The sequence below is a fragment of the Rattus norvegicus genome, chromosome 10 (genome assembly GCF_021556685.1).
Source record: "Rattus norvegicus strain SHRSP/BbbUtx chromosome 10, alternate assembly SHRSP_T2T, whole genome shotgun sequence".
Lineage (NCBI taxonomy): Eukaryota > Metazoa > Chordata > Mammalia > Rodentia > Muridae > Rattus > Rattus norvegicus.
This window is the reverse complement of record NC_141543.1, coordinates 93701782-93719661: the sequence shown is the minus strand read 5'-3', so window position 1 is coordinate 93719661 and position 17880 is coordinate 93701782. Positions and strand designations below refer to the sequence as shown.

Genomic DNA, 17880 nt, shown 5'->3' with positions numbered 1-17880 from the left:
GTGGTGGGGACTTGAGGGAAGGGGAAGAGCTTGACCATTCCTGCTTAGGACATTTGGGGAGAAGGAAGATGGCCAGAGCTTCATGTGCGTGGAATACCCTGTGGCTTCTGCAGTGGACACCACTGTTCCTGGGACCAAGTGCTGCTCCTCCTGCCTGGGCCTTGAACCTGGACTCTGTGAAGTTCTCTGTCTATACAGGCCCCAATGGCAGCCACTTTGGCTTCTCGGTGGACTTTCATAAGGACAGCCATGGGAGGTGAGCACTAAAGGAGAGAGGTCTGCCCCTTAGCAGTGCTCCTGTGGCTTCTTAGCGCCTAGTTGAGCAAGGTTGACTCTAGGGTCTGTTTGAGTGGTGCTCCTGTCAGGAATGCTGGGGGCGGGGGCGCAGGTTCCAGGGAGGGCACTGTGGAGGGATAGCAACAGGGAGCACTGAGCAAACAAAGGTAAAAATGTCTTTTTCTTTTCCCCCAAGCGTCAATGATGTGACTTGCTTTACCTCCCTCCCCTCACTCTAAATTGACTGACTGGCAAAGCTACAAGTGCCTACCGGGTACACCTTGCTTTCCTCCATTCCTCACCTCATCTCCTTCCAAATTACAGATGTTTGAAAAGAAGTAATAAATTACTAACAGTCAGTATGGATCAGGCTTTGAGGTCAAACTGCTAAGATTAGAGTCCTGGCTTATCCACGTAGCTGTGTTTATCCTGAGTGACTTATTGAAATGGACACTGGAATGCCCAGGTCTGGGGAACAGTAATGACCATTCTCAAAGGCAGCAGCAAGAAATTATTTCTTCTGCCTGAGAGAGCCACTTCATCAAAAATCAGGTTCCCCTTCCCAAGATGACTTGCATCCAGAGACTCTCCATGAGGGGGAAGGAACCTAGGGTTGCCTCAGTTCTGATGATTATAAAGGGTGCTTCTCTAGCTGACCATGGTAGCACATGCTAGTAAACCCAGTACTTGGAAGCTGAGGCAGGAGAACTACCACAAGTTAAATAGCCAGGGCCACATAACAAGATTCTGTCGGAATGAATAAATAGAACTCCTGAGCATGGTGCCATGCCAAACACCTTTCATCTCCTTTAATGGAAACAGAGGTAGGCAGTGCCCTGTGAGTTCGAGGTCAGCCTGCTAGTCTAAATAGTGAGTTCCAGGACAGCCAGAGCTACACACACACACACACACACACACACACACACACACACACACACAAAGAGAGAGAGAGAGAGAGAGAGAGAGAGAGAGAGAGAGAGAGAGAGAGAGAGCGCGCCTGTCTCAAAACAAATAAACAAAGCCAACCAAAGAAAATCCTCCTGGCTTCAGAGCTCCTGAGTGTTTCAATACAACTCCTGTCGTTTCTTCCTCTGTCTCCTGTTTCTTCCCTGAAGGTCTGATCACGCGGACACAATTTTTTTTTTCCGGAGCTGGGGACCGAACCCAGGGCCTTGCGCTTGCTAGGCAAGCGCTCTACCGCTGAGCTAAATCCCCAACCCCACGGGGACACAATTTAATAAGCATCCTGTGTGTTTATTAACATGCACACTCTTACAAAAGCATGTTGCTGGGGCATACTAAATACCTCTCATCCGTTTATTGTATTAACTCTTCCAACAGCATAATTGGTTGCTATTACCTCCGTTTTACCTATGGCAGACCTGGTTTAAACAGAGACTGCTAGGATCCTCAACCCTGTCAGCACCACACATCCCAGTTCGCTCTCACCAACCTCCGCCCTTCCAACCAGTTCTCACTAGGTCCTCTCTAGAAGTTTGACAGGCAGAAATTTTGTCTGGTTCTTGTTGGGAGGGAGTAGGGGGCAGGAAATCAGTGTACAAAGTATAAGAGGTCTTTTCAATAAGGATTATTAAAACGTTCCCTTCCAAACCGAACCAACTGGTTTAGTCTCAAGTTAATTTCCTAAGAGTCCACTTTCAGCTGAAGTGAAGAGGTCGGCCTCAATAGGTTATCTGTGAGGAAAGATGGTCCACTTTTTCCTATGCCACACCTCCTTCTAGGTACTGCTGGGGTAGTGGGCACTGGGCAGGATAGAAATGCTATAATCGGGGCTGGGGATTTAGCTCAGTGGTTAGAGTGCTTACCTAGGAAGCGCAAGGCCCTGGGTTCGGTCCCCAGCTCCGAAAAAAAGAACCAAAAAAAAAAAAAAAAAAAAAGAAATGCTATAATCTACTCACCCAGCTTTCCTAACAGCGTGTCCATCGTGGTGGGCGCCCCCAGGGCCCTAAACGCAAATCAAGAGGAGACTGGAGGTGTGTTCCTGTGCCCCTGGAAGGCCAATAACGGCACATGTACCTCGTTGCTTTTCGACCTCAGTGAGTCTCAACCATGGAGGGGAAAGGGGGAGTCAGGTGGAAATGGATGGCCGGGCTCCTGAGCGCCACCTTTTCTTGTGCCCTCCAGGGGATGAGACGCGAAAACTAAGCTTGCAAACTTTCCAAACCTTCAAGACCGGGCAAGGACTTGGGGCATCGGTCCTCAGCTGGAATGACGTCATTGTGGTGGGCACTGTGGACAGGTCAAAGGGAGCAAGTCCAGGGCAGGGACACGTTGGGGGAAGCCCGAATAAGCTCCCTTCCCCACTCTCCTGTGGATCTGCTCTAGGCCTGTGCCCCCTGGCAGCACTGGAATGTCCTAGAAAAGTACGATGAGGCAGAGAAGACTCCGGTAGGAGGCTGCTTCGTGGCTGAGCTCCAAAGCGGGGGCCGCGCAGAATACTCGCCCTGTCGCTCCAACACCATGAGCTCCGTTTACTCACAGGGTTTTAGTAAGCGCTGGTCCGCCATTGGCTCCGCCCACTAGTCGCTGCAAGCCCCGCCCACCACCAAACCTCGCGTCCTGGGAGCCACGCCCTCCTCTATACCACGCCCCCTCGGCCCCTCCTCTATGCTCTCCCCGCCCCGCATAGTTCCGCCTGCCCGCGCGAGACTCTTGGCTTAAACTCTAGTTCAGGGAGCCTCCCCTTGGCTGATCCCACTTGCCTCTTGTAGGCGGAGACAAGCGATACTGTGAAGCAGGCTTCAGCTTGGCGGTGACCCAGGCAAGTCACAGGCAAAAGCAAACAAGAGAACTCAGCTTGGTGGTTGAGGCAGGGGGAATCTCGAGTTTGAGGTCAGCCTGGACTACATAGCAAGTTTGAGGCAAGCCTCGGCTTCAAAATGAGACTGCTCTTAAAAGGAGAAGGGGTGGGGTGGGGAGGATGAGAATAAATGCATATGAGAATACCATATTCATACAGGCAAAGAGGTTTAGGGTTGTTCCAGAATAGGAGAGACCCTCTCACGACCAGGACTTCTTTTCCAGGCTGGGGAGCTAGTGCTTGGGGCCCCTGGAGGCTACTTTTTTTTAGGTATGTGCCCAGTAATCCAACCCACTCCCATCTCGCAGTTTGGGGAGAATCATGCTTCTGGCCCCCATAGTCCTGTCCCTGTGCCCTTCCTAGGTCTCCTGGTTCGCGTTCCAATTGAGAATATCATCTCTAGCTACCGCCCCGGTACCCTTTTGTGGCATGTTTCCAACCAGCGCTTCTCCTACGACTCCAGCAACCCAGTGTATTTCCACGGTTACCGGGGTAACCCTGGCATCTCCTTTCCAGGCTTCCCAAAACCCTGAGTCAGGTCCTGCCTCTGTTCAAGCCTCTGTGCCAATCTTAGCTAATCAACCCCAGCACAAAGGCACCCCGCCCTCTGTTTCTGCCTCTTCTCCCCACACATGTCCAGTTCCCATCCACACTGGCTCGCCCTTCTCGCTATGGAGTCTAGTGAGATCTCCAGCACGCCTCGGTTTTCCTATCTGCACCAGGCAGTTTGTACTAATGACCTCAGTAGTCGTGACCCTTGAGCTCTTCCTCCTTCCATTACTGGGAAACTGCTAAACTGTGCTGTATCTTCAGGGTATTCGGTAGCTGTGGGCGAGTTCGACGGGGATCTAAGCACCACAGGCAAGGAATGCAGTTATGGGGGCGGGAGGGGGGAGCCCTGGGGCAGGAGCAACCTCCGCACAATTTCCTCTGGGTCCTGGTGCGAGAAACGAGTTCATGGATACTAAGGATCTGATTTGCTGAGTCTTGCTCTCCCCAGAGTATATATTCGGAGCCCCCACTTGGAGCTGGACCTTGGGAGCGGTGAGTAGCCGCTCTCTCACCTCGTGGCATTCCTAACCCCGTGACCCTTGTCCTCTTGTTTACTCCCCCACACTTGTCAATGCCCTGCCCTTTCTCAATGAAAGTGGGAGGCCAAAGAGGGAGCATGAAAGATACATTTTGGTGTGTCTCTCCATGCAGGTGGAAATTTTGGACTCCTACTACCAGACCCTGCACAGGCTTCATGGAGAGCAGGTGGGGGCGATGACCCCCATGACCCCCTGGGCGTGACTGAAGTCGGGGAATTGAGACACACACACCCAAGCTAGTTCATGGGATTTGAGGGTGATGGTGAACAGAAGAGGCTGAGTGCAGAGGCACAGATTGAAATGCTCTTCCTCTTGTAGATGGCTTCCTATTTCGGGCACTCGGTGGCAGTCACTGACGTCAACGGGGATGGGTGAGACGAGGGAATGTCCCACCCCTACTCAGTTGGGTCTTCAATTACCAAAGGCGGGAATTACCATCTTCTCCCAAGGGTGGCTAAGACTTGCCCTCGTGCCCTGCATCTTCCTAGCTCAACTGCACCTAACCTTGCCCATCTGGTCCACAGGAGGCATGACCTACTGGTGGGGGCTCCATTATACATGGAGAGCAGGGTGGACCGAAAGCTGGCCGAGGTGGGCCGTGTATACTTGTTTCTGCAGCCTAAGGGTCTCCAGGCTCTGAGCTCACCCACTCTCGTGCTGACCGGCACTCAGGTGTATGGGAGATTTGGATCTGCCATTGCACCCCTGGGTGACCTCAACCGAGACGGCTATAATGGTGAGTGGAGGAGCTGCGTTTGGCCATAAGAGGGCTTGTAGCCCTCACAAAAAGATAGCCTTAAGCCATTTATGATGGAGTACACCTGGAATCCCAGTGAGAGAGAGGCTGAGACACAGGGACACCGTGGATACCTGGAACTAGAAAAGGCTTGACTGTTGAGTGGAACATGGGTACCGGTTCAAGGAATCCCTGTTGAGACAGTTTGTCTAGAAGCCAGCATGGTGATCCCTACACGCAGACTTTGGAGAATGGAGTTAGAGATGGGGTGACTTTACAGATATTTAGGGCTTGGACTATTAGTGCTGGATGGGAAATGGAATATGGAGTCAGAAGGAAAGGGGAGTGGAGTAGGAGTGAGTAGGAGTGGAGTAGGGGCTCTGTAGTTCTATTCCGGGCTAGCTGAGTTTGAAGGGCTTGGGAATATTAAGTGGAAATAATCCTCAGAACTGCTGCCACTGACTTTCCCCACTTCCATGAGAGAGAACCCAGGGCAACAAGATAAAGAATTTTGGAGAGTGGATGGGATCTGAAAGCTGTGAAATAGGAAGAAGCCCAGTATAGAGCCCCAGGGAAGTAAAAGCGTTCAGGGAACACCCAGAAGGGAAGTTGGGAACCAGAATGATCAGATGTTGGGAGAGAGACCAAAAGATCAATGGCCCAATGCTCTAATAGAGTAGTTTGAACAGGAGGAAGGAATGGTCCTAGGAGCCCCTTCACTCCTGAAAGGTACAGTTAGATGGGACCAGATAAAAATCATGGCGTTAGCAAGAATGAGCTCATTGGTGGCCGTGACAAGAACCAACCAAGACCAGGGGCTGGGGATTTAGCTCAGTGGTAGAGCGCTTACCTAGGAAGCGCAAGGCCCTGGCTTCGGTCCCCAGCTTCGAAAAAAAGAACCAAAAAAAAAAAAAAAAAAAAAAAAAAAGAACCAACCAAGACCAGGCATGGTGCGCATGCCAGCAATCCTGGAACTCCAGGAGTGGAGGCAGGAGGATCATAAGTCCAAGGTCATCATCCTCTGCTACATAGAGGTTGGAGAGCAGTCCAGGATACATTAAACCCTCTCTCAAAAAAACCAACCAACCACCCAGTGGAGGGCAGCTTAGGGACATAAACCGGAAGACCACGGGGGATGGGGCAGGACATGAATAGAGGTGAAGCACTCAGCCAGCGGGCAATGCAGACAGTCCTTTCTTGAACCTGAGAAAAGAGAAGCAGAGCCACCATGGAATGGGGATGGGAACCATGGCAAGGTCATCTTTAATTGGAAGGATGGGGAGTGTGTGAATACAAAGGAAAATAGTATTTCGAGGAACTGGAGGGTCAGCAAGAGCTGTGATGCCTGCAGAAGCAGATGCTCCATCCGGAGGCAGGAGACACTAATTCAAAGGTCACATGGAAAGCAGAGAAAAGTGAGCAGTAGGGTCCTTTACTGATGGAAGTGGGCTGACAGCCGGAAGAAGGGAGATAACTAGAAAGAAGTGCTATGAGGAGGTCCACGAGATGGGTGAGAGGCACTAAGGGTCCCCAGGGGGAGCTGTAGTGGGAGCCACAGTGCCACACCTGCTCTGTGTCTCCCACAACCCTGGGCTGAATTAGCCACACATAGTCTGGCCAGGCTGACCCAAAACTGGGCACGGGGCAAGAAGGCTGAAGAAATGAACAGCTAGGAAATTCTTGAAGACTGAGTGAGACAAAGACAGAGACAGAGAGGAGGCGATGAGACTGGAGGATACCATTGTAGTCAGAGGCCTCTGTCAGTCGTGTTTTTGAGACAAGGTTTCCCTGTATAACTTTAGCTGGCCTGAAACTCTCTATGTAGACCAGGCTGACCTCGAACCCACAGAGATCTACCTGCCTCTGCATCCTGAAGGTGGGGATGAAATGCTTTTATTTGAGTTATATATACAGTGATCTAGAAAATAACAAGATACACTGTAAAGAAAATCAGAAAACAATGGGAGGGTAGTTAAGATACACAGACATAGATCTAAATTAGTCTTAGGCAAAGAGCTCATAAAATAATGAGGCTATGCTAAAAGACACACTTTCAGGGAAGATCTTAAAGTCCTTGGTGTCAATGAGCCTATGATGTGACTGTGAGTGGTGTCAATGAGCCTATGATGTGACTGTGAGTGGTGTCAATGAACCTATGGTGTGGGTGTGAGTAGTGGTGTCAATGAACCTATGATGTGGGTGTGAGTAGTGGTGTCAATGAACCTATGATGTGGGTGTGAGTAGTGGTGTCAATGAGCTATGATGTGGGTGTGAAAGTTTGCACAGTGAAGATGAAACAATTAACATCTGGAGAATAGGGTTTGTTTGTTTGTTTGTTTGTTTGTTTATTGGTTTTGTTTTGTGGTTTGTTTGTTTTTTTTTTTGGTTCTTTTTTTTTTGGAGCTGGGGACCGAACCCAGGGCCTTGCGCTTCCTAGGTAAGCGCTCTACCACTGAGCTAAATCCCCAGTCCCTGTTTTGTGTTTTTTTAAAGATTTATGATTCATTTTTATGTATGTGAGTACACTGTCACTGTCTTCAGACACACCAGAAGAGGGCATCAGATCTCATTACAGATGGTTGTGAGCCACCATGTGTTTTGCTGGGATTTGAACTCAGGACCCCTGGAAGAACAGTCAGTGCTCTTAACTATTGAGTCATCTCTCTAGCCCTGTTTTGTGTTTTGAAACAGGATCTCAATATATAGCCTGAGCTGGCCCGGAACTCAATATATAATCAGGCTGGCCTAGGACTCACAGAGATCCGCCTGCCTCTGCCTTCTGAGTGCTGAGAGCAAAGGTGAGCGCTAGCACAGCAGACCCACCACCACCCCTTACTGGGAACTGAGTGTAGGACCTCATGTGTACTAGGGAGTTCCTTTCCTCAAGCCTAGACTCAGTTATTTAATCCTCCGGGACTCAGCGTTTTCATCTAATATGGAAATTATAGGATAGGGTGCAGCTGAGTTAATAGAGAGCTTGCCTAACATACAAGAAGCTTCAGCCCACCATAGACGGCATGACAGCGCCCATACGTCCTCCTAGATGTGGGAGGTAAAGGCAGGAGAACCAGAAGTCCAAAGTCATAACAAATGACTCAGCTACATAAAGCCAGTGTGTGACATACGCCAGTCTGTGTCAGGAGCATGGTGCCACACACCTTTAATCTCAGCACTAAGGAGGCACAGGCAGTCAGATCTCTTGAGAATTTGAGGCCAGCCTGGTCTACATAGCAAATTCTAGAGCAGCCAGGGCTACATTGAGAGACCTTTTCTCAGAAAAACAAAACCAAAAACCCCATCTCAAATTAACACTAATAACAGGAAACATGATTAACAACACCCAATTATCAGGAATAAAGGAAATCTTTTGTTTGTTTGTTGAGACAGGGCTTGTGTGTATATGTGTGTGTGTGTGTGTGTGTGTGTGTGTGTGTGTGTGTGTGTGTGTGTGTGTGTGTCTAGCCCTGGCTGTCCAGGAACTCACTCTGGACCAGGCTGGCCTTGAACTAACAGAGATCCACCTGCCTCTGCCTCTGGATTGCTAAGATCAAAGGCGGGCTCCACCAAGGGGCAGAGTAAATGGATAGACAGTGAAGACTGTTGGAACTTTTGTAACAATCTGTTAATAATTGATGGTTTTCTCTCCTGCCTCCTTGATACAGACTTTGCACCCTTCTCTTGGTCTCCCAGGAGAACAGGGTTAGAGAAGCAGCTCTGGAGAGAGTGGCAGAATCCTCTGGGGATTCTCAATCACAAACAATCTCTCTCTCTCTCTCTCTCTCTCTCTCTCTCTCTCTCTCTCTCTCTCTCTCTCTCTCTCTCTCTCTTCCAGATGTTGCTGTGGCTGCCCCCTATGGGGGTCCCAGTGGTCAGGGCCAAGTGCTGATATTCCTTGGTCAGAGTGAAGGGCTGAGCCCACGCCCCTCCCAGGTCCTGGACAGTCCCTTCCCGACAGGCTCTGGCTTTGGCTTCTCCCTCCGTGGTTCTGTAGACATCGATGACAATGGATACCCAGGTGACTGTGGGTTGCAGCCAGTCAAGACAGGCCTTTGAGCACTTGCTGGAAATATGGAGAAACGCACGGCTGGGGGTTCATGTCTGCCCTGGTGCCAGCTGTGGGTTCTAATGGCGTACATGGCTGGGAAGCTTGGATTTGGCTGCAGGACAACTTGAACTTCCAGGGGGTTCATAGTATGGAGAATTTTTTGGAAGATAAGGACTCACTCTGCCCTACACTAATAGCCACTTTTGACCCTTCTCCCTATGTTTATAGACCTGATCGTGGGAGCATATGGGGCTAGCAAGGTAGCTGTGTACAGGTGAGCACTGGCTGGGGGAGGGGCCATATCATCAGAGGAGGCTGAGTCAGGAGGGACAGAGTGGTGAGCCTCCTCCACTCCCACCAGAGCTCAGCCTGTGGTGATGGCCACTGTCCAACTGATGGTTCAAGACTCTCTGAATCCCACACTGAAGAACTGTGTCCTGGAGCAGACCAAGACACCAGTCAGCTGGTGAGGAGGTGGCGCTCACAGACTTGCCAGGGTTTGGGACCTTAGGAGACCCTAACCCACAAAGCGACCCTCATCTTTGCAGCTTCAACGTCCAGATGTGCGTGGGAGCCACAGGACACAACATTCCCCAGAAGCTTCGTGAGTGGCGTGGAGGGAGGGGTTGGAGGAAAGGAGGTCTGGGTGTCCCCACTAGAGGGAGACCTGGATTCTTCCTGCTTGTCCTGCAGACCTAAAGGCAGAGCTGCAGCTGGACCTACAGAAGCCCCGTCAGGCCCGCCGGGTGCTCCTGCTGGCCTCTCGACAGGCGAGCCTCACTCTGAGCCTGGACCTGGGTGGAAGAAACAAACCTATCTGCCACACCATCAAGGCCTTCCTTCGAGTATGCTCAGGCTAGAATGGGAGGAGCTAGGTGTCCAGGGTTCTCCTAGAGGCAGATCTCCTGGAGCCAGCCTAGGACTCCAGCAAAGGGTGTGGGCACAGCAACAGAGAGCCTGACTCTTGCCCTGTGCTAGGATGAGGCCGACTTCCGGGACAAGCTGAGCCCAATTGTGCTAAGCCTCAATGTGTCGCTGCCCCCAGAAGAGACTGGAGTAGCCCCTGCTGTGGTGTTGCATGGAGTAACCCATGTCCAGGAGCAGGTAGGAACAGCGAGATAAACAAGATCCCGGATGGGGAAGGACTTCATTAAAACTGTGCATCCCAAACCCTGAAGTCATCCCAAATCCTGATAGATTCCCCCAAATCTCAGTGTCCCCCCCCAAAACGTTGTTGTAACCCCTAAGCCAACTATCACCAGAACGTTGCCATCACCCCACACCCTGGCATATACTCCAATCCCTACTCTCTAGAGTCTGAAGAGCGCCCCTGGAGCTATGGTTGTTCTCTGAGCTCTGAGGTGACCCCTAAACCTCATACCCCTCAGCTTACCCACACATCCTATTGCGTCCCCTAGACACGGATCATCCTGGACTGTGGGGAAGACAACCTGTGCGTGCCCCAGCTCCAGCTCACAGCCACCGCGTGAGAGAGCCTTCCACTCTACCTACCTTGTACCTCCCTGCCCTGAATCCCCTTTCATGACCCCGGCCTCTAGGACTAAACCAAGCATTCCCCATACAGGGGGGACTCCCCACTCCTAATTGGTGCTGACAATGTGTTGGAGCTGAAGGTCAATGCATCCAATGATGGCGAGGGGGCCTATGAGGCAGAGCTGGCTGTGCACTTACCCCCGGGTGCCCACTACATTCGGGCTTTCAGCAACGTTAAGGTGAGGTGCCACCTCGAGGCATAGCCAGCAGGCAGCAGATGTAAGAACCTTGAGTCCGGCCTCTCACACAAAGATCCAGTGCTTGAATGCTTTGACTATACAGATGTATGATCTGCCCAGCTTTCAGACACAGCATTATACAGGCACAGTGCACGTATGAGAACCACTGGCTCATATGGTTCAAGTGTCTTGAACCCTGTTTGTTTCAAAATCCCCGAAAGGCTCGGGAAGCAAATGGTAATTAGAATCGCTTTAACATCTGCTGGGGAGCTGTGGTAACAGCTCAGCTGCTAAAGTTCTTTCCGCCCAAGCAGAGAACCTGGCTTTGGCTTCCCAGAACCCATGGGGAAAGCCAGGCACAGCAGTGTGAGCCTGGAACCCTAGTGCTGGATTTGGTGATGGGTACATCCCTAAAGTTCATTGGCTAGGCAGGCTTGCTACATTTAGGAAACCCTGTCTCAATAAACAGCTACTGGGGAGAGATACCTGATACTAACCTCTGGTTTCTGTATTCATGCACGCACACATACAATCTGCGGGCTTTGTCTTTCCCTCTAACATTGGCAGGCACTTATAGGAAAAACATTTAAAGTAAGTCAGATCCAGACTTTGTGCATGCAAGTGTGTATATGTATACAGTCATGCAAGGATGTATGTAACATGTGTTCACATGTCCGTGGAAACCAGTTATCAGTTCTATGTTGTTCTTTTTTTTTTTTAAGATTTATTTATTTTATGTATGTGAGTACACTGTCGCTGTCTTCAGACACACCAGAAGAGGGCATCAGATCCCATGACAGATGGGATCCCATGTGGTTGCTGGGAATTGAACTCAGGACCTCTGGAAGAGCAGTCGGTGCTCTTAACCACTGAGCCATCTCTCCACCACCAACGCCCCCCCCCCCCTTTTTTTTCCTTTTTTTTTTTTTTCAGAGCTGGGGACCGAACCCAGGGCCTTGCGCTTGCTAGGCAAGCGCTCTACCACTGAGCTAAATCCCCCAACCCCCTTTTAAGATACGGTTTCTCTGTGTACCCCTGGCTGCCCTGGAACTTGCTCTGTAGACCAGGCTGGCCTCCAACTCAGAAATCCATCCACCTGCCCTCGTCTCCTGAGTGCTGGAATTAAAGGTGTGCACCACCACCTGGCTTATATTTTGTTGATGTAATTTATAGCAACTAGGTCACTCCGTAATATTTTTTTATTTCCAAAATGGAAATCCTTTAAAAATAGTAAAAATAGCAGTGCAGAAATAGAAGGTGGCAGTCCCTCGAAATCCCCCAGGACCTTTCCCCCCCGATTGTCCAGCAAGTCTCCTGCAGACCTGTTGGACACCCCACGCTCACACTGCCCTGTCTTGCCTCTGTGCACTTCCAGGGCTTTGAGAGGCTCGTGTGCACTCAGAAGAAGGAGAATGAGTCCAGGCTGGCACTTTGTGAGCTGGGCAACCCCATGAAAAAGGACACTCGGGTAAGGGCTCCATGCTGTAACTCGAGCTACGTCCCAGGTGGATAAGCTCCTGGGGTATGAAGGCAGAGGGTAGTAATGGTGTTTGGAGCAGGGGGGATGGGCCCAGAGTGGACACTGGGGTGGTGACTTTGGCTTTTCCCTCTTCCAGATAGGAATCACGATGTTGGTGAGTGTGGAGATCCTGGAAGAAGCTGGAGATTCTGTGTCCTTCCAGCTTCAAATCAGGAGGTATGAGTTGGGCTGCACGGCTGCCTCCCGCCCTTCCTCCATCCGACCCTCATGCACAAACCTTCCACAGCGGAAGGCCTTCACAAGAGCCCTGCTCCCCTTTCCCTCAGTGACTTGTTTCTGAGTCTCCAGGTCCTAGAGGACAACCTTTCTCAGGTCCAGTCAGGATGATATGCTCTTTGGGATGGGATGAACTCTTCCTGAGCCTTCTAAAATTCTGCTGTCCCTCTTCTTCCTGCCCTCGCCCCTCCAGCAAGAACAGCCAGAATCCAAACAGTGAGGCTGTGCTGTTGCCTGTGGCAGTCCGAGCTGAAGCCGCAGTGGAGCTTCGAGGGTGAGAGCATGGGAAGGGAACATGGCAGAGGAGGCTATGGTTAGGAGGAGGAGATGGGCGTGTAGCTTGGTCCAATGCATGATTAGCATCCCCCGGATCTCATAAAAGGGTAAACTTTGAGGGGTCCTGGAGGATCCACCAGAGGTCCATCAGGGAGTCAGATGCACTCTGAGGACCTTGGACACTTGTAGGAACTCCTTCCCTGCCTCCCTGGTGGTGGCAGCAGAAGAAGTTGACAAGGAGCAGGATGGTTTGGACAGCTGGGTCTCCAGGGTGGAACACACCTATGAGGTAGGAAGGAGCCTCTGAGTAAGACAGGGTGGTAATGTCGGTGGTGGAGGGGACAGTGACGGTGGGGGTGGTGGCGGTGGCGGTGGCGGGTGAAGAGGTCCTGTAAACTACAGCCTGGCAGCTGAGCCACCGGCCACCCCACTGTCTCCACCCCCAGCTCCACAACAATGGCCCTGGCACTGTGAACGGCCTCAGTCTCATCATCCACCTTCCTGGCCAGTCCCAGCCCTCAGATCTGCTCTACATCCTAGATGTGCAGCCGAAGGGGGGTCTCCTTTGCTCCACACAGCCGCCCCCCAAGCTCCTCAAGGTAAGATTCTAGGAGAGAGAAGGAGCTGTGAGAGGACAGACACCGGACCGGACCGACAGCCAGAGCAGGTGTGATGCAGACCCTGGAAGCCAATTGATTGTGCCCTTACCCCCCACTCCCCAAGGTGGACCGGAGGCTAACCACTCCCAGCCCTTCTTCCATTCGCCGGATCCATCACGACCGGGACCGCAGAGAGGCATCCCCGCAGGGGTCCAAGCAGACGGAGCAGCAGGACCCAGTTCTGGTGGTGAGAAGGCTCAGCAGGGCTCCAGCTGGGGCCCTTAGAAGAAGGTGGGAGGCAAGGACAGTGGTGCTGGTGAGATGCTGGGCCGGGCACTGGGCAGAGAGGACACGTGGCGTTCTCTCTCTCTCTCTCTCTCTCTCTCTCTCTCTCTCTCTCTCTCTCTCCTTTTCCTTTGAAGAAATATCATGAGCCAGTGTGGTAGTGCACACCTTTCATCCCAGCAATCGGGAGGCAGAGGCAATTAGATCACTGAGTTCGAGGCCAACCTTGTGGGTCTACAGAGCTAGTTCCAGGATAGCCAGGGGCTACACTCGAAAACTGGAAGAAAAAAAAAATTGCCAAACCAATGTCACAAAAACACCGAGTACCGCACTCAGGCTATGGATGGCCCCTGCCTCTGAACCTCATCCCTGTATCCCTGCACTGTTGAGCAAACGGAATATAGAGGAAACGATCTGAATGAAGCTCAGCCAGACACCAGCGCTTCCTGACCCTCCTGGCTCTCCCTGTTGGGTCCTAGATTGATGGGGGGGGGATGATTGGCATGGAGGGCCTGTGAACTAACTTAAGACACATCCCCCTCAGAGCTGCAACGGCTCAGCGCCCTGTACGGTGGTGGAGTGTGAACTGCAGGAGATGGTGCGCGGGCAGCGGGCCATGGTCACGGTGCAGGCCACGCTGGGGCTGTCCATCCTCCGCCAGGTGGGGCTGGAAGCTGGTGGGCGGGGCGGAGCCGTGGGGGCGGAGCCTGTGGGAGCAGGGCCTGTGGGGACGGGGCAAGAGTTTGCTCTGGGTTTGAGCGGGTTCACTAGGGAAGATTTGCTTTGGGGCGGGGGTGGGGTAAAACCCGGGAGGAACTCAAAAGCAGGGAGTCCCTGGCTTGGATTGAGGCCATCTCCAGGCCTCGAGTGGCTGCAGTAAGCGCCTGTCACCCCCGCCCCCTACAGAGGCCCCAGGAGCAGTTTGTGCTGCAGTCGCACGCCTGGTTCAACGTCTCCTCCCTACCGTACTCGGTGCCGGTGGTCAGCTTGCCCAGCGGGCAAGGTCTGGTAAGAGACCCTAGTACTCCTGCTGTCAGCGCCCAGCCAGAGTGAGGTTGGACCTCCGCAGGGCTGAGGGGCGGAGCCTCCCTGGATTGAAGGACAAGGTCTGAGGAAGAGGGTCGGGGTCTCTGTGGGACTGAGTTATGGTTACTAGGAGATGGTTTGGCTGGGCATCTCTATCCCTGGTCACAGGCCCTCTGAAGTGACATCTAGTTTGCCATCAGGTGCAGACACATCTGCTTCGGGCCTTGGAGGAGAGGGACATCCCTGTCTGGTGGGTGCTGGTAGGCGTGCTGGGCGGTCTGCTGCTGCTGACCCTACTAGTTTTGGCCATGTGGAAGGTGAGGCTGAAAGGAAGGCACAGACTTCCCAACTGATCATAGACTAGCAGACGCGGGGTATAGGACCTTTCTCATCTCCGGATCCGCTATTAGAATGCCATTTTTCTGAGGACTTATGCTGGGCGTGTACCATCCCTCCCATCCCCCCACCCCACCCCCCTCCAAGCAGGACGCCTGAAATCCACAGGCCTTCCGATCCCTTTGCTGTCAGGAAGTCAGAGGAAACTGAGACCTGCCCTCAGAGTTTCCTGACTGCCATGGGCAGGGTTTACCTCCTGTCCTAGTTAGGTTTCTACAGCTGTGATAAAAACACAATGATTAAAAGAAACTTGGGGAGGAAAAGATTTATTTAATTTTACACTTTACAGTAAGTGAGATAAACCAAGGCAGGAACTTGGAGGCAGGAACTGTAGTAAATAGAGACCTTGAAGGGCAGCTTCTTTGAGGCATGCTTCCTTGCTGGCTTTCTTATACACACCCCAGGCTCAACTGCCCAGAGAGGGCACCACACACTGTGGGCTGGACACCTACATCTATTAACAATTAAGAAAAGTCTCATGGGGCGGTAAGAATGGGCTAAGAACACTGGCTGCTCTTCCAGAGGACCAGCATTTTGTTCCAGCACCCACACTGTCACTACCCTGTTACTCCAGTTCCAGAGGAACTGACATCCTCTTCGGGTTTCTCTGCATATACTGCACAGACATACATGCAGGCAAAGTGAAAATGCCCATACACATGAAATACAATTTAAATTACACTTTTATAAAAAAGAGAATGCCTCCAAGGCACATGGCCACAGGCTAATCCGTCTGGGTAATTTTGTTTCCTCATTTGTTTTTTGAGTCAGGGTTTCTCTTGTGTAGTCCTGGCTGCCCTTGGAACTTGCTCTGTAGACCAGGCTAGCCTGAAACTCAGAGATAGCCTCTGTTTCTGTCTCTCAACTGTTGGGATTAAAAATGTGCACCATCGTGCCTGACTGACCTGGGTAATTTTTCAATTAAGGTTCCCTCTTCCCAGGAGACTTTAGGTTTGTATCAAACAACTGAAGCTGACTATGACAGCATCCAGAGCTACCCTCCTCCTTGTCAGGATGGGAAGCTGAAGGATCTAGATCTTCCTAACGCTGCAACCCTTTAATATAGTTCCCCGCGTTGGTGTGGCCCAAACTATAAAATTATTTTTGTTGCTACTTCATAACTGTAATTTTTTTGCCACAGTTATAAATTGTAAGGTAAATATCTGATGTTTTCCAATGGACTTACACGAAAAGGTCATTCAACTCCCAAAGGGGTCTGGACCCACAAGTTGAGAACCTCTGATCTAGACCCTGCCCCTGGCTCCCAAGAGGGTCACTCACTTCTATGTGCAGGGGAACATAGGGATGAGTTCTGTGGAGGGGGAAAAAGGTTAAAGCCAAACATGGTGACAAAAACGTAACCCTAAATGTTTGGGAGTGCAGGCTGCACAGCAAGTTCTAGGGCAGCCTGGGCTGTGTGAGATCCTGTCTCAAAAAACAGAACAAAACAGAATAAAACAGAAGCTGATGGTTCAGGGGATAAAGATACTCGCCACCAAGTCTAATGACTTGAGTTCTAACCCCGTGACCCACATAGTAGAAGGAAGAGAACCTTTTATTTTTGATTTTCAAGACAGGGTTTCTCTGTGTATCCTTAGCTGTCCTGGAACTCACTCTGTAGACCAGGCTAGCCTTGAACTCAGAGATCCACTGCCTCTGCCTCCTGAGTGCTGGCACTAAAGCGGTGTGCCACCACTGCCCAGCTGAGAGAACCAATACTTAAAAGCTGTCTTCTGACCTTCAAACATGCACACGCATAAATAAATAAATTGTATTTTTTATTTCATCTATGAAGGAAGCATCTCCCAATTTTTAAAAAATATCCCCCTTCTCAGATGCTGGGGCTATATCCCCACAGCGTGGTTTTTGTTTGGGGCAGCTGGTGGAGCATGTAACCTCTGTGCCCTGACCCCAGTTCCTGTGCCCTTCCCCCTCCAGGCTGGCTTCTTCAAGCGGAATCGACCACCTCTGGAGGAAGAGGAAGAGGAAGAATGACAGCAGGGTGAGGGTGGGGGCTGGTGATAAGGCCAAGTACCTGTTTTTTCTTTGCAGCCAGTTACCTCTGCTCAGAACTCCATGGGTTCGAACCATGGGGTCCTCCCTTTCTAGCAGACCAGGTGCATCCCTTTTTTCTTTTTCCTAATAAAGAGTTTGCCTTCAACATCCACCATGCCTCTCTTCGCTCTTCGGTCTGAGAAGAAGCGGGAGCTAGTGGGGACTGAGGCAACTTGAGCCAGGACTGACAGGACAGCAAATGACTGCCCTGGAGCAGAGAGCAGGGTGACAGGAGTGAGGGAGCAAGGGAGGAATCGGAAGGGCCTCCCACGAGACTCTGGACAGTAAGTTGGGGGTTAGGAGTGCCAGAGAAGTAATGTTGGCTCTCTGGTATCTGTTTTGTTTTGAGGCAAAATCTCACTATGTAACCCTAGATGGCCTAGAACTAGCTCGTTGTGTAGACCATGCTGGCTTCGAACTCAGATCTCTCTCCTTAAACTTCCCAGGTACTGGAATTAAAGCCATGAGCCACCATGCCTGGCTCTGCGGTGCACAGCTTTAAGCCACCCGTTTTGCATAGTTTTGGAGGGACAAACCTCAAAGTAGTCCAAGACTTGGGAAAATAACCTTCATCTCCTTCCCCTCTTTCCCCAAACAAAGACCTTTAAAGTGCTATTCTGAAGGAAGAGAGGCAGAAGAAACTGGCTGGGCTAAGCTTGAGGAGGACCATGCCACACCAGGAAGGGGACAGCAAATGTTGTCCCCTGCAGGTCCCTGGTGCTGATCCTTCTGAGGAGACAGGTCTTGCCTTAGAAAAGCAGGGGGCATAGATTTCCAGCTGTGTT

General features: G+C 51.4%; 1 protein-coding gene across 1 annotated transcript; it reads left to right on the top strand.

Annotated features, from left to right (window-relative positions):
- Positions 1-36: 36 nt before the first annotated feature.
- Positions 37-17201, top strand: Itga2b (integrin subunit alpha 2b). Its single transcript, NM_001427035.1, is given in 30 exon segments — positions 37-256; positions 2212-2333; positions 2422-2519; positions 2623-2785; positions 3009-3058; positions 3322-3367; positions 3461-3589; positions 3911-3958; positions 4098-4141; positions 4301-4354; positions 4507-4559; positions 4713-4924; positions 8757-8939; positions 9198-9243; positions 9331-9435; positions 9518-9573; positions 9663-9814; positions 9948-10073; positions 10388-10455; positions 10555-10702; positions 12078-12170; positions 12319-12398; positions 12652-12732; positions 12924-13023; positions 13181-13333; positions 13458-13580; positions 14163-14279; positions 14525-14626; positions 14845-14961; positions 16979-17201. Coding segments are annotated over 30 exon segments (3114 nt in total). The 5' UTR covers positions 37-68; the 3' UTR covers positions 17036-17201.
- Positions 17202-17880: the final 679 nt, after the last annotated feature.